This window comes from Pseudogymnoascus verrucosus (assembly GCF_001662655.1).
Source record: "Pseudogymnoascus verrucosus strain UAMH 10579 unplaced genomic scaffold scaffold_4, whole genome shotgun sequence".
In the NCBI taxonomy this organism is placed as follows: Eukaryota; Fungi; Ascomycota; class Leotiomycetes; order Thelebolales; family Thelebolaceae; genus Pseudogymnoascus; species Pseudogymnoascus verrucosus.
In genome coordinates this window covers 493,488-507,250 of record NW_017263655.1, presented here as the reverse complement: position 1 = coordinate 507,250, position 13,763 = coordinate 493,488, and the positions used below count along the sequence as shown (strand labels likewise).

Below are 13,763 nucleotides of genomic sequence, written 5' to 3'. Positions count from 1 at the left end.
TAGATACTGTAAACGCTTGAAGCAACTGTAGTTTCTATGTGCCCCTCTAGATCTTTCAGTAACTAGCGCCAGAACGAATTTGTAGGGAAACTACGACTGGGTGGGATGAATTAGGAAAGCACGACCGACAGATATGAGAAATATGTTATATCCCCCCTAAAACAACATAATTACAGTATATTATGAGATGCAGCTCCTATCTTTCCAATTATCCGAGGCGTGGTGCCAGAGTGGTTAATGGGTATGACTAGAAATCATATGGTTTCGGCCGCGTAGGTTCAAATCCTGCCCACGTCGTTTAATATTTTTTTGTTTTTTTGCCAACTTAAAAAAGGACAACTCTCTGCTAGAGCACGATAAAACACAACTCTGGCACCACGCCTTTTTGATATAGAAGAAGTGACCCACGACAATTGATATTATATATACAAGAGCGATATTACGTAGGAGTGTCCCTTTCCCAATCGACGTCTTCGCGAAACGAAAGGCGCGTCCAGACTCAGTTATAATCAAATCACCTGTCTCCTTTGTCTGTTTGACGCCTACCACTGATAACCTGGTGGCGGTCCCTGCTGTACAGGCACCAATTCTCCTCTAGCAGCCTTTTGATATGCTTCGGCTCTGATCTGCTGCAGCTGTAGTCTCTTCTCCTCAAGCGATTGCCTTGCCTTCATTGATTCAACCACCGCAACTTCAAGTCTCCCAGTTGATGCTTCAATCATAGTCTGGAGAGAGTTCTTCGCTTTCAAGATGGATTCCTGCGATCGCTTGATCTCATTGTACTTCTTCGTGTCGGAAAAGACATTGTCGAACAGCACCTCCGACATGAAATGGCTCTGCGCATGTACTACCGCTCCAATATTCCCAATCAATGGATCCATGGTCCTTGCTTGGGTAACTAACATCTCGGCCTGGCTGACATTTTGCCTTACCCTTGAAAGAGCGTTCGCCTCGGCGATGTCCATAAACGTGCTGTCAAACCCAAATGCATCCATCTTCGCATTACTTCTTGCGCTCTCAACGTCTTGAGTGGCCTCGTAGAGGAACTTCATCGCGCTGGTGAGGAGATTCCTCACCTGCTTCCCTTTGTCGACATTGCCCTGAGCCAAGTTGAACTCCGTGGTTGCTTGATACACAGCGCCTTCGAGTTGATCCTCTCCAGGGATATCGGGTGTTGGCCCCTGGAAGACAGATTTGTAGAGTGAGTCCAGTTCATATTCTGCTTGTTTGTAGGTAGCTACTACAGTTTCCATCTCCGCGCATGTCTTGGTTGCTTCGGCTATATTTTGATTCAGAAGATCAAGTTTCTTCTGAACTTCAAATCCTCTCTGTACGGCTTCAACCCAGTCTTGCTCTTCCTTGGATGCTTTCTGCTCGAACTTTTCACGCTTGCCTCCCAATCTGTAGGCTAGACGCTTAACATGGGATGTTTGGTACTCCCTGTGTTCGGCTTCTTCGCGGGCAATGGTGATCTTGGTGTCTCGGAGGAGTTTCTCTTGCGCTGTGATGTCTTTTTTGAGGTTATCGACATAATTGCTGCTTTGTTGAAGGGCGGCGGGGCCATAGTTTGTTTCGGAAATGATCTTGAGAAGGCGATCATTATCCGTGGCAGTAGCCCTTAGTACTTCGGTGATATACATCTTGAGATTAGGTGAGTGTAGTGTTGAAGATATATTTGAGTCCTTTAACAAAAGTCAACCTCTATCCTTTTTATCGGGGTGGTTCTTCTACTTTATGTCGCTCCATATCCAAAACTACCCCTCCATCCATCGGTCGGTGCCTTGGCGGGGCTGTGCACCACTGTTGGAAATATATTATCCGAAATTGCTTTCTACCAACAGAAATAATTATAAATAGATGCGCTGAAATGCGCATTCCTTTAGGATTGATATCCATGTTCTATAGGGAATGTTAGCGTCAGGGTTCTCTGGAGGCAATATCTGCCACTTTTTGGATGTGTATATTTGTTTCCATATCCGTCGCTAAAGTGTTTTTTTTAGGGTTAGGATTGCACGTCTTGCTCTCGCGCAGGAGACGTGGTTGAGGAAGTTGAGTGTTGCTTCGAGACTGTATGGTCGGGGGATGCTAATGATGCGATGGTTGCGGGGGGGCTCCGTGCCCTTCATGAACTTTCTGGGATGCGTTAGCTGGGATGGATATCATCTTGTCTACTACTCATAGATAGTGAGAAATTTTGCTGGCATTCACAAGCCGACCCCTAATACCTGCACATGAGACCTGATACAAATTAAAGCTGTGAACGCGCGTGAGAAAATTAAATACCATCGCATTTGCAACGAATATTATCCAACAATATACCAAGAATCTATGTATCGACAACAAAACTATACTCCAATGCTGTTCGTTATTTTTTTCTCCTCCTCCCCGTCATGCCATTATCCTCCTCCACCCTTCACCCCAAACAAAAAGAAAATACCGCCTTTATGCCACTCCCTCCTAAGCCTTCACTTCACGTAAACACTAAGACGATCCCCCTGCCCACAGGCTTCGGTCGCATCCCCACCACAAGCCTGGTTGCACTGCTCCTCGCCCACCTTCGTCGCCGCTCCCAATGCCGCTCCACACCAACACTCTCTGCCATACTCCACACCAAACACCTTGAACCCGGCGTCCTTACAGAAAAAAGCGCACTTCTTCAAAGTCAACGCATCATCCGCAAGCTCCGCACCGCTCAGCACTCTCGCATCGCGCGAATCCACGTAGCAACCCTGGTACTTATACCCCCCCTCCACGGTCTTCTTACTCTGGGGAACTGGCGCCACCGCTGCCTTCGCACCGCCAAAGCCGAAGAGGCTCAGGCGATCCGAGCCGCCGCACTTCTGTGCCGCGTCGCCGTGGCAGGCCATGTCGCAGCCGGAGGTGGCGGGCTTTCCGGTGGACGAGATGTAGTTCCCGCAGTAGCATTCTCCGGAGTATTCGGTACCAGCGAGGACGTAACCGAGGGACTTGCAGGTGGATTGGCAGAGGGCGTTCGTCAGGGCTGCAGATCCGCCGGCCGGGGAAGCGATGACAGGGAGGGTCCGGGAGGAGGTGGAGTCCGTGTAGCATCCTAGGGAGGCCCAGCCTGATGATTGAGGCGGGGTTGTTGTTGAGGTTGAGGTTGGAGGGCTTACGGTGGTAGATGATTGCTGAGTCGTGGTCGGTGGGGCCATGGAGGTCGATGTGTCGGATCCAAAGGGGACGCATCCATCGGGGAGGTTGGAGGTGCGCTTGAAGACGTCCTTGGCTGTGCCCAGAGTAACGTCAAAGGTGGCGCGGAGAGAGAGGGTGGAGCCGATCTTGGTGGTCACGGAGTAGAAGGTGTATGGACCATAGGATTTGCCGGCTGTCATAGGGAGGGAGGAGTGTGTGAGCATAGGGACGACGAGACCGCCGGTTCTAGCCTTTAAGGAGGCTAGGTCAACGGCTGGGGTGCCTGTGACTGCGGTGCGTTTCTACAGAAGTAAGCATGGTTCATATTGGCTGGAAATTGGAAGTACTTACGGCAGCAACGATGGTCAGTACACGGTTATTATCAGTATCAGTGAAAATCTCTAAGCAACTCTGTGGTGACTGTAGGATCACTGAGTCCTCCACCGGGTAACCCTTTCCATTGTTGTCGTGGGTCTCAGTGGTGCCATCAGCAACGGCAACCTCAACGGTGAAGCTAGAAATACTCTTCGTGGAATCAATTGAGGCGGCAAATTTGTAGAACTGTCGACTGGTTAGCTATATATATAAATGTCACGGAATCATACTTACAGTGAACGAGTCATCAAAGCCGGATGCAGCTCCTACAGACGTAGTCGTGATGGATCCGCCAGCCTCGCCATCGCGGTTCTTGTACACGAGCTTTACGCTGGAAATCTTATCCGCCGCACGAACAGTGGTTCTCACGCGGATCTCTCCAGTGAACGACAGAGTGGTGCCAGGAGCAACAAGGGTAAGCTGGGGATTGACGGGCTTGATCTCATACGGCTGAATTGGCTCCGTGAGTTTAACCGTCGGTGGGACGACATCGATCATCTGCTGTAGGACGACCTTGCAGCGGTCGTGGAACACCACGGGGTTCGCCAGGGCCTTAATGGTGACGTTCTTGTCAACCCCAAAAACGCGGCCGTCAGAGTCGCGCCCATTGGCCTTGGCGATACCAACTACCATCGGGTTCGTCGTATTTCCCAAGACATAATCTCTCGCAACGCCATGGTCAAACTTGGACTGAGCCTGCGTAGCATCGTCAAAAAGCGCATATTCATTCTTTGCTGTCCCCACGGGAACGATCAATGGGAACTGAGCAGCATGCACGCCGCCAATGGTATGCCCACAGGCAGTGAGCTCAATCATCTCGCTCGTGTTGAAGCCCATACGTGCAAACTGAGCAACAAACGTCTGAGTCGGGTTTTCTGGCACTGGAACTCCCGTAGCTCCACTCTCTGTGGCATCAATTCTACCTGTGCGGATGGGCACAATTGGCCCACCACAGGCGCGAACAGCGGTATACATGGACAGCGCAAGGAGATCCGAGATTGAGGAGCGCACAGATAGGAAAGCCTGGAGGAAGATGAAAGTGGTCTCAAAGGCGGGCCCGACGTTCTCGCTGCGGCCAATCTCGAATTGGAGGGAGGCATCAAGGCCACCGATGCCATTGTAGGTGTCCGCGGTGGCCATGTCGTGGAAGGCGGTGCGGATCCATTCTGCGGCGTTGATGCGGCCGGCGGTGTTGGGGCTCTTCTCGCAGGGAATCACGGAGTCAGTGAAGGTCCGCTTGCGATAGCCTGCCGTGAGGAACATGATGTCCTCAAGCTCGTCAATGGAGGAGGGCCATGTCTGGTCCGCAAGGCACGGTGTGAGGGCCGCGGCCGCGGCGAGGAGGGTGAGGGAGAGCTTCATGATGGCGGTGATGTGATTCGGAGGTGAAGGTGAGGTGAGAGCGAGAGTGGGCGAGGCAACAGAAGCAAGAGAAGCAAGACCGCACAAAAGCGAGTGACTATCGAACTCGCCGAATGGAGAAGTCCGGGGTTGAGGGAGAGGAGAAAGAGGGAAGGGAAGGAGAGAGGAGGAGGGGAAAAGAGAGGGAGGATTGAGGTTTGACGGACGATCAATAATAGACGACAACAGCCGTGTGCCGCGTGGAAAGTCAGACAAATGGGAGAAAACTTACAGGTCGGTCTGGAGATACCCCTACCTTTTGGGTGCCGTATGTACAGTACTTTGGACAGCACAGGCCTTGATGAGACAAAAAAAGAACAGAGCGGGCCATAAATGCTGCAAGGAAGCGGGAACAGATGCGATAGAGCGATGCATCCGGGAAGCGAGGCCATAGGGCGATCAGTAGGGCAGCAGTGGGCCCATATTGGTAGGGAGGAGGCTGTCAGAACAGAGGATCGCCATAGGCCCTAGAGAAGAAACATGAGCCAGACCAGAGCTAGGAGCAGGGAGTCGGTAGTGGGGGCACCTGTCGCTTTCATGTCGCCTTCATGCTGCGACCGAGCACAGAAAGTACAGAGAGCATAGTAAAGTACTTCCAAGATGCGTATTGTAAGACAAACGACGTGTTGTGCAGGCATGTACAACGGAAGTAGAACACTACCCTTCCTATGCGGAGTAATACACATTTCCCACACCAGCGAGTACGGGATAGACGTGTCTGAACGTGTCCTAAGGTATCAAAAGATGTCCCTCCTTGCATGTACTATAGTGAGAATTCAGCCATGTTTCCCGCCTCGTATCGATAAATTTTCAATAGTCCGACGTTCCTTGGCCCTTACTGCACCCGCACCCAGCTATAGTACAGCTAGTACTGCTAGTACAGCCCAGCGCCGTAGAGTAGTTAGCCAACACACAAGTCGCATCTATCCCGGGTCCACGGCGCATGATAATCCGCATATACGACCCTTCGGCCCAATCATAACCCTTCCATTACCCCCCGCTCGGCCCTGCAATCGTCCGGCTCTGGTGCGGGATCGCTGCGTTGGGTTAGAGAGGGGGAGAATGTCTGGGTTGTTGTGGCTCCTTGTTTCCCTGGCAGAGATAGCTGGCGGCTGAGAATTTAGTGGTTGCGTTGATGGCTGCTCGTATAGTGCGTTTCGGGGATAGCGGTGCCCTGATAGTGAGGTGGCTGGATGGTGGCGGACTTGGCGGAAGGTGCCTGAATTGATATGGTAGTGAAGAAAGGGGGACCAACCAAGTACCGGTACGGAGATATCAGTGTAATTGTAAGACGGGAAGACCACGGAAGTCACGGGAAGTCAGACGGAAGGACTGGTAGCGAAAGGACTGGCGATGGCATGGACTGGAAGAAAGGCATAGCTTCGGGATCGACGCCCACGATGTATGGGCGGCCACGATGATCGTTGCTTGGCGCGAACTGCAGGGCTGTTTGCAATATTTGTTCTCGATGCTGTACTGTACAGTCCGCAATGGACGAGAACCGTACACAGCACAACTCATTTCTCAGTCGGGTCGTGGGCGGTAGGACGTGTGTACCGTGAGATAGTCGAGCCTTTTTCAATAGCGTACAGACTCAGTCGCCATCCATAATTTTGGGAGAGGTCCGAGTGCCCGTCTACCTCCGCGGCAGGAGGGGTGATACTGCGCCATGGACTAAGACAGTGCTGTGCACGCCGAGTTGACCGAGCCAGCGAGGTATCGAAAGTGACGCTGTGAGATTGTCTCTCCAGTGAATGACAAGGCGCTGTGTGCGCTGCGAGATGGCCGAGCAGGCCGAGCTGGCCAAGCTGGCGAAATATTGAAAGCCAAGTTGTGATATGCTCTCCCAAGAATGTGGAGATGACATGGCGCTGTGCCGCGCGTGCCAAGCGCAATATATATGCCCGTAGCGCTGTGCAACGCCTGGTGCGTCGTCGCTCATGGAATCATATGATCGGTAGCTACGACGTTACGGCAACAGCCACGAGAGTGTGCTGTGGCGCGGTTGCGGAAGTTGATGGAGGCGGCTTGCCAATGTAGTGAAAGTAGGCGGGAAATATGTGGAAATGACAACTGAGGCGCAATCGCTGGAAGTACGCGGCCCTGCCATGAGCTACGACTTGAACAAATGCGAAGAAGTTAGTCGACTGTGATCACTATGGATTGAGTGTTTTGCTGCCTTGATCGATTGATTTCTTCGCCCTGCGTTCTCGTGGTAAGACTAGGTTTGACGCACATACAGAGGTACAGCCTTGTCGGAATGCGTCGTTACAGGGTCGTGAGAAGAGATGGACCAGGGATGCTTCGTGTCTTGAATTGGCGGTCCCGAAGAGCGTGTAAGTCTAGTATATTATTTGTGAATGGTTGGGTATCTATTCAAGTTTCCTTAGAGTCTGAGATAGGGACTGTGCACAGGCGAAATTGATAAGTTTAGTTGAAGCTAAAAGAGCATCTCCCTTTGGGTTAATTCTTGAGTAACTAGTTGAAAGACTGGAACACAATAATTATAATTCTAAGTAATTAAGAACTTTTATTTATATTAGTGTACAAACTCAGAGCGGCGACGCGGTCTTCAGGCTGCTCTTAGCCTCCCTAAATTGCTGTTATACACATCCCCTTTCTCGGACTTTGGGCAGCACAAGTATTCGTGTGCCATTCCCCTTTAACAACCTGATCCGACCGAGGTTGAATCTCACTCAATCTCCTCTCGGTCGTCAAATGGCCAAGACCGCTCTACAAGAGCTCTATCCTCATCATTCTCCCCCATTTCATACCACTCCTTCTTGAGTGCCCGATTCTTTTCGACGGCCTCTTCAAAGACCTCACTCCTCACCCATCCATCCTCGCTCATTCCACCCAACCCATCCCTCTAGTGCTCTACCAAAATATTTGCATTAAACCAATTCTTCTCAAGCTCATAGAACGCCTCAGATTCCTCAGCGCCAAAACTCACGGGGCACTCAACTCCCCCATGCCCTTCTAAAGCGAGTAAACCCCACCCGTCGACGACGCGCATTAGAGCCCCTTGCAGGGTGACAGTATTGCCAGTCCACTGCATTCCCGCGCGGTCTATGAGGTGCTGGCGCTGTGCCAAGAGTGGTGAGCGCATCGCAGAGAAGTGGTCATTGTTATCCTTACCATTGAAGATCATGTAGAGATAAAATAGCATCCTGCGGCGATGTAGTTCGTCAGCGTATTCTTTCTCGTCGGGGTTTAATGACGCATAGTTCTCTGGGAGCGTCGGTGCTACGTAGTCTTTTGGGGGTGTGGGATCCGGATTTTCGAAGATTGGGGGGTTTCCAGCAGCGAGGAGAAAGGGGAGGACGGTGGTGTGCTGCCAGTCGATTATACATGATACTTCGCACTCATCTGATACGAATATATTCGTTGGGTTAAGATCTAGTGGCTAATTAGCCGACAAACGCCACGCCACGAGCCTTCGGCGATACATACCAGGATGCCGCAATGTTGGCCGATTCAACAAATTGTCCCTGCTTTTCGGCAGGAGATAAGAGCTTAGAGCGAGATATTTGTCGAAAAGCTCAATGTATGCCTCCGGGGCGATCTTTCCCTCCAGCATATCACCATGCGGAAACTCATTCTCTAGAGGCTTCCCGAAACGGCGCGTCAATTCCAGCTCTTTTGTGCCTATTGCGCGGAGGTAGGCATGCGGATCTCGCCCTGTATCATGATTTATGAGTGAGTTTATATAGCAATGTATAGGGGAATATAGAATACATACAGGGACCCCGATCCAACTCAAGCCCATCACGTTTCCCACGCCAAAACATGTAGTCGGCAGCAGGACCAACGCAGAAGCGCTTTGCGTCGCCCGATTCGTCCGGCGTATCAGCAGCGTAGATGTCTGCTTGCAGGTGCGGCGGCAGAGTTTCCTTGTAGTACAGACTGCCAAATGCATCGATGCGTAGGGAAAAGAGCTTTATCTCTAACTCGATGTAGCTCGTAACAAGGCGTACTCTTTACTTCGGGTTTAGACTGAACCACCGGTCTTCAAGCGGCTGCCCGGGAGCTTTCTCCATAATAATATACTCCGTACCGACGGCATTATCACTTTTGGACGACCAGGCATAGACGCGGGGAATGGGAATCCCTTTCGATTGCAGGAAATCGAGCGTGGCTACTTCACTCTCCGTTGTGAAGTGCTTTGGTACTGTGAGATGGTAGGGGATCTTGACTATGACTTCGAACCCATCATCCATAGTAAGGAGGAAGACCCTGTTAAACCCACCCTCTGCGAGTTTTTTCATGTGTGATACTCTTTTTCTGCCAACACTCTCTGCCGCAACCGCTTTGAGCTCGTCGATGTTAAACTCAACATATCTCTCTGCCAGCCGGCGCTGCTAATTGTAGAGGTAACGACCAGACGTGTAGGAGAACAACTCATCCTGCTGCTCTTTCGGATTCACCAAATGTTGTCCGCTTATTGCAGTAAGCTCCCGAGTAGGGATGGCACGGCGGCTGTAGGGATGGAGCCCTGGAGCACCACGTGCACTCTGTCCCAGATGTGAGCGTGTCAGGAGGCCCTTCAACGAGCGTACGAGAGAGGGTACGCAAAAGGCGCGAGAATTCATCTTCGCCGACGTGTTAATTGCTTAGATCTTGAAAAATATCCAATGGGTGTATCTGTTGGAGAACGATCAGTGATGTTTCAAAGGTTCTTTTTTCGGACGCACTGTAAATCAAAAGAGTGAAATATTCCAAAACCACTGTTATAATCCCGAATTCACCAATAACAGTGGAGTCTTTGCTATCTTACAAGCCTAGGCGTAGTTTGCCATGTTGTGATGTGGTCGTGAGAGCACGCGAAGTGCCAGGTGCCCCGACGATCCACATGCTTCCCTGTATGGAAGGCTTGGCAATACGGTAACGACAATAACATAGATGCTATCCATAACAATTAATTAATTAACATCACTATGGTGCGATACATTTGCCATATAAATAAGGATGGTTCTAAAGCGAAGACGTGGAATTATGTTATGCTATAAATGGGAGTTTCCAGGTATGGATTTACCTTCTAATAAATAAGTGAAGGATCATGGTCTCCATCCTTTTTGCTGTCGTACTCGACAAACTCAAGGACATTAAGGCCTTCCTCGTCTGTTATATTTAAGACATATGTACTTGGCTGGGTCTCTGGGGCTGACAGAGGCAGTTATGGACTGGGCAGGACTGCCACACGAGGAATGGAGGGGGCGCCGTGATAAAACAGATGCCATTGGACATATAGTGGGAGTCGTGAGAGCTCTAGCGATTCACCAGAAGCAAGAGTATAAGTGATAACAAGGACCAAGCGACAACAAGAGTAAGTGACAACAAGAGTAAGCGATAGCAAGAGTAAGCGATAGCAAGAGTAAGCGACAGCAAGAGTATATGTGAAACCCAATCATAGCTCTGGTTCATCGAGACGGAACAAGTCCTCGAGACGGAACAAGGTAATGCGTGAAGCTCAATAAGGTTCTTGTGCGAATACGCAACCTCGATTATAGCGAGAACTTACGAAAGCAGCATATCAGAGCAACAACTTCACAACTTATATGTCGACTGGCCTGGTTGGGTATTGTTTGCACTGGATTATTCTTCAGATTCCGCTCCGCAACATCCGCTTTGTTATAAACGATCGAACTGACATCCGTGTGGTAGGTGTCCAATACCCTAGCGCCAAAAGAAAAACTATATTCCAAAAAAGGCAGACTTCACACTTATGCCTTTTATGATTCATGATATATAGATCAGCCGTTCTGCGGCATCCAGACTCAACATAAGGTGGGACAAACCCAAGACCTCATCTCGGGACGGCCCGCTCGCTCCCCACTCCTCCACCACTAAATCAACGCCCTTCGCCAACAAAGTCGCCACCACGCTCAAAAATGCAGTAACAGATTCTAAAAAATTGTTTGATCTCTTCAATTCTCTTTCTCTTTCTACCTCTCTCTAACACTGCTAAGGAGGGTTTTATAATCCCATACTCCTCGCCAAGTAATATGTGCAGACAAATGTCACAACCACAAAACTCCAAGCCTATGCCATGCTCCATGTGATGCATTCCCGCTTCCCTTTTCCACTATGTAACTCCTACTATTTCTTTCCTGCCTCTTAACATCGGGTTTTTCAAAACCCTATATTCTAAGCATGCGGCGCGAGGCCGATGGTGTTGTTCCCGCCATTGAAGACGACGAACTGCGACTTGAAGAAGATATCTCCGTAGATCTGGAGATTACCAGTTGTGGGCTGAACACCGCCAAAGCAAGCTACAAGGAAAAAATAGTTAGCAATCTGTCCAAAAAAAACTCTCTGTAAAAATCAGGAAAAACTCACTATCTGCGTTCACCTGGGCGAAGTTGATGAACTTGCCCTCGATGGTCGCCGTGTACGTCCCGCCAACATCGACGTTCAGATCCGGAAGCACCGAGTCACACGGGAATGTGATCCCGCCCACCTGCGCGTTGTTCACGGCGCCGGCGACCTGGCTGTAGTACGCATTGACGATGGCGGCGTCGACGAGCATCAGCGTGGTTCCCGTATCCGCAATCGCAGTTCCCCCAATAGCGTTAAGTACCTTCCCATTCCCAACACTGAACTTCGTCGACGTGAACTCCCAGAAGCCGTTCGAGGAGTCGATAGGCGCCCAGGTCAGGTCGCCGGTGAAGCGCGCGGTGTCGATCTTGCCGAACTCGTAAGCGCCAACGGCGTCCTGGCGGAGGTCGGCAGTGAAGATCGGCTCCGCGAGGGTAGCCATGGCGTTGTCGAAGAAGGTCTTCTGCTTTTGCGGCTTTACGGTGTTAATTTTGGAGAAACCGAGGCCGACGAGCCCGTTGGAGTTGGTGTCCTGAATGAAGGAGTCGGAGACATCGGTGGCCATCTCAATAGCCTGGCCGGTCACGGTTGCTCCGCCAATGTCGACAGTGTCGGTGCCAACGTTGCCGGCAGCACCAGAACCGTCACCGTAGGAGATATCGAATGTGGCTCCTTGGATGAGCTTGAAGTCTGGGGACTTGGTGGGGTCGTAGAGAGTGTGGCCTGCGCTGCTCTGTGCGCTTAGCTGCGTGTTGAACACCCATAGATCCGAGGAGCCGGTGTCGAAGTTCATATCGATTAACTGTCCACCAATGGTAACAGGTGCTATGTACTCGAGGTCATTGGGCTCGACAGGTGTGGCGGTGACACTGCCGACGCCGCTTACCTGGGGGGCAACGGCTTGTACAGTTCCATTAGCAGCTGCAGTGCTATTTCCAGCCGCGGTGCCAGCTGCAGCCCCTGCGGCAGCTCCAGTTGCGGTGCCATTCCCTCTCCCAGCGCCACGGTTCTTGCCATTCCTATGACGGCTCCCTACGGACAGGTGCAGTCCCTCGGGGACAGTCATGCCGAATTTTTGATAGGCCTTCATGAGCTGGGTTGGTCCATCATATCCCTTGAAGTCCGGGTTTCGTTTCCGGTGAACCTTGAACGAACGCTTTTGGATTCGTGATGTTGAGGGCGTCGGGATGGCTAAAACGAAGGCGGCAAAGACGGTGACAAGGATGAGGCTGTAGAGTTTTGAATGCATGGTGGCGGTTGAATGGCTAGACGCAGCTAACCGTTGGAGAGAATGAACAAAAAGACCACACCAGGTGGCTAAGAATGAATACAAAAAACAACCAAAAATTTATACAACGAAACGAACGAGGTCTATGCAAGTCCACAAGGGAAGACCGTGGGAAAGGGGGTAAAAAAAGATGGGAGCCCGCTCCAGAGAAGGCGAGTTGAGAGAGGGATGAAGGACAGGAACGAAAGAGACAAACGAAGGTGGGAAAGAGAGAGACCAAATACTTTAGACCCCACATGAAGACCAAAGGACAGAACGATTCAGCTAGTACCTGGAGACGGCGCAAAGATCTAGGCACGGGTTGGTACCAGACAGCCATTGCGGCAACTTGAGTAAGTATCAACGAACGAGGGTAGAGAAGCAGTGCCGAGCCCCAGTAGAATCCTCCCATCGCGTTCCCTCGACGCCGCATCGAGCAAATCGAGACCCTCCTGAGACGGAGGTACAACCCTTCCACGCGTTGCGGTACGACTCCAACACACTCCCAACGCATGGCTTTGAAAGTATTCCAGAAAGTCACCCTGTCCCGAAACTCGCCCAAACGTTCTTTTCAGGGAGCAACGTACACTCGACTGATCGTCTCGGGGTCCTTCAGGACGCAGGATCGATTGGACAACCGCGCGTTTCAACCCCCTTCGCGCGCCCCACACACGAGCTCCACGTCCCCCAAACGAGTCTCGACCGCCACCACTGCCAGGGTACGTATATGGTCAGTATATGGCTTCCACGAATAACAGCCGCCGGCTGAGTCGCAGCGATCGGGGGAGGGGCGATCGCCTACACCCAACCAGGCATGCCTCCCCCGCGTAAGACGACTTGGCTGACGCTTCTACATGTTTTATGGGGTCGAGACCACGCCGGCTGGCTGTCCAACAGGACGACCAGGCACTCGAACGGAGGCGCTGGGAGTGTTATTGATTCCACATGCTGGGCTTTCGCCTTGCGAGTGGCGCGCCAGACTGTTTAAGCGGAGACAAAAGGACGCGGCGGCGGGTAGGGCTTTGTTAGGGCCTCAGGTGCCGCGTTTGAACTTTGGTTACGCGCAATGGTTGGAGAGCTTCCAAGGAGGGATAGAAGAATCTGTGGAGTTGGTCGTAAGCTCCTGATGCTGAATCGAGACGAGTATGGGATTTCTTCAATACGTACGACGTGGCTTGGCGTCCGCGCAAGCAGTGCTACCCCGGCAATTCGCCGATGTAGAACCTTCAAACGACGCCTAAGCATTGTT

General features: G+C 51.3%; 4 protein-coding genes across 4 annotated transcripts; all 4 read right to left on the bottom strand.

Moving 5' to 3' along the window:
- Positions 1 to 43: 43 nt before the first annotated feature.
- Positions 44 to 1,754, bottom strand: VE01_01533 (uncharacterized protein). Its single transcript, XM_018271054.2, has one exon. It carries the CDS (start codon positions 1,638 to 1,640, stop codon positions 543 to 545), a length of 1,098 nt encoding a protein of 365 aa, XP_018134200.1. The 5' UTR covers positions 1,641 to 1,754; the 3' UTR covers positions 44 to 542.
- VE01_01532 (uncharacterized protein) lies at positions 1,739 to 5,159 on the bottom strand. Its single transcript, XM_018271053.2, has 3 exons — positions 3,763 to 5,159; positions 3,505 to 3,714; positions 1,739 to 3,455 (listed from the first exon to the last, which is right to left on the bottom strand). The coding sequence occupies exons 1-3, from the start codon at positions 4,888 to 4,890 to the stop codon at positions 2,466 to 2,468; spliced, it is 2,328 nt and encodes a 775-aa protein (XP_018134199.1). The 5' UTR covers positions 4,891 to 5,159; the 3' UTR covers positions 1,739 to 2,465.
- A 2,639-nt stretch (positions 5,160 to 7,798) lies between these two features.
- Positions 7,799 to 9,149, bottom strand: AIM9 (Phosphotransferase enzyme; the record flags this gene model as incomplete). Its single annotated transcript, XM_018271052.1, has 4 exons — positions 7,799 to 8,328; positions 8,383 to 8,610; positions 8,672 to 8,907; positions 8,935 to 9,149. The coding sequence occupies 4 exons, from the start codon at positions 9,147 to 9,149 to the stop codon at positions 7,799 to 7,801; spliced, it is 1,209 nt and encodes a 402-aa protein (XP_018134202.1).
- A 1,370-nt stretch (positions 9,150 to 10,519) lies between these two features.
- On the bottom strand, positions 10,520 to 13,699 carry VE01_01530 (uncharacterized protein). The gene is made up of 3 exons (XM_018271051.2): positions 13,682 to 13,699; positions 11,269 to 13,615; positions 10,520 to 11,201 (listed from the first exon to the last, which is right to left on the bottom strand). The coding sequence occupies exons 2-3, from the start codon at positions 12,494 to 12,496 to the stop codon at positions 11,077 to 11,079; spliced, it is 1,353 nt and encodes a 450-aa protein (XP_018134201.1). The 5' UTR covers positions 12,497 to 13,615; positions 13,682 to 13,699; the 3' UTR covers positions 10,520 to 11,076.
- Positions 13,700 to 13,763: the final 64 nt, after the last annotated feature.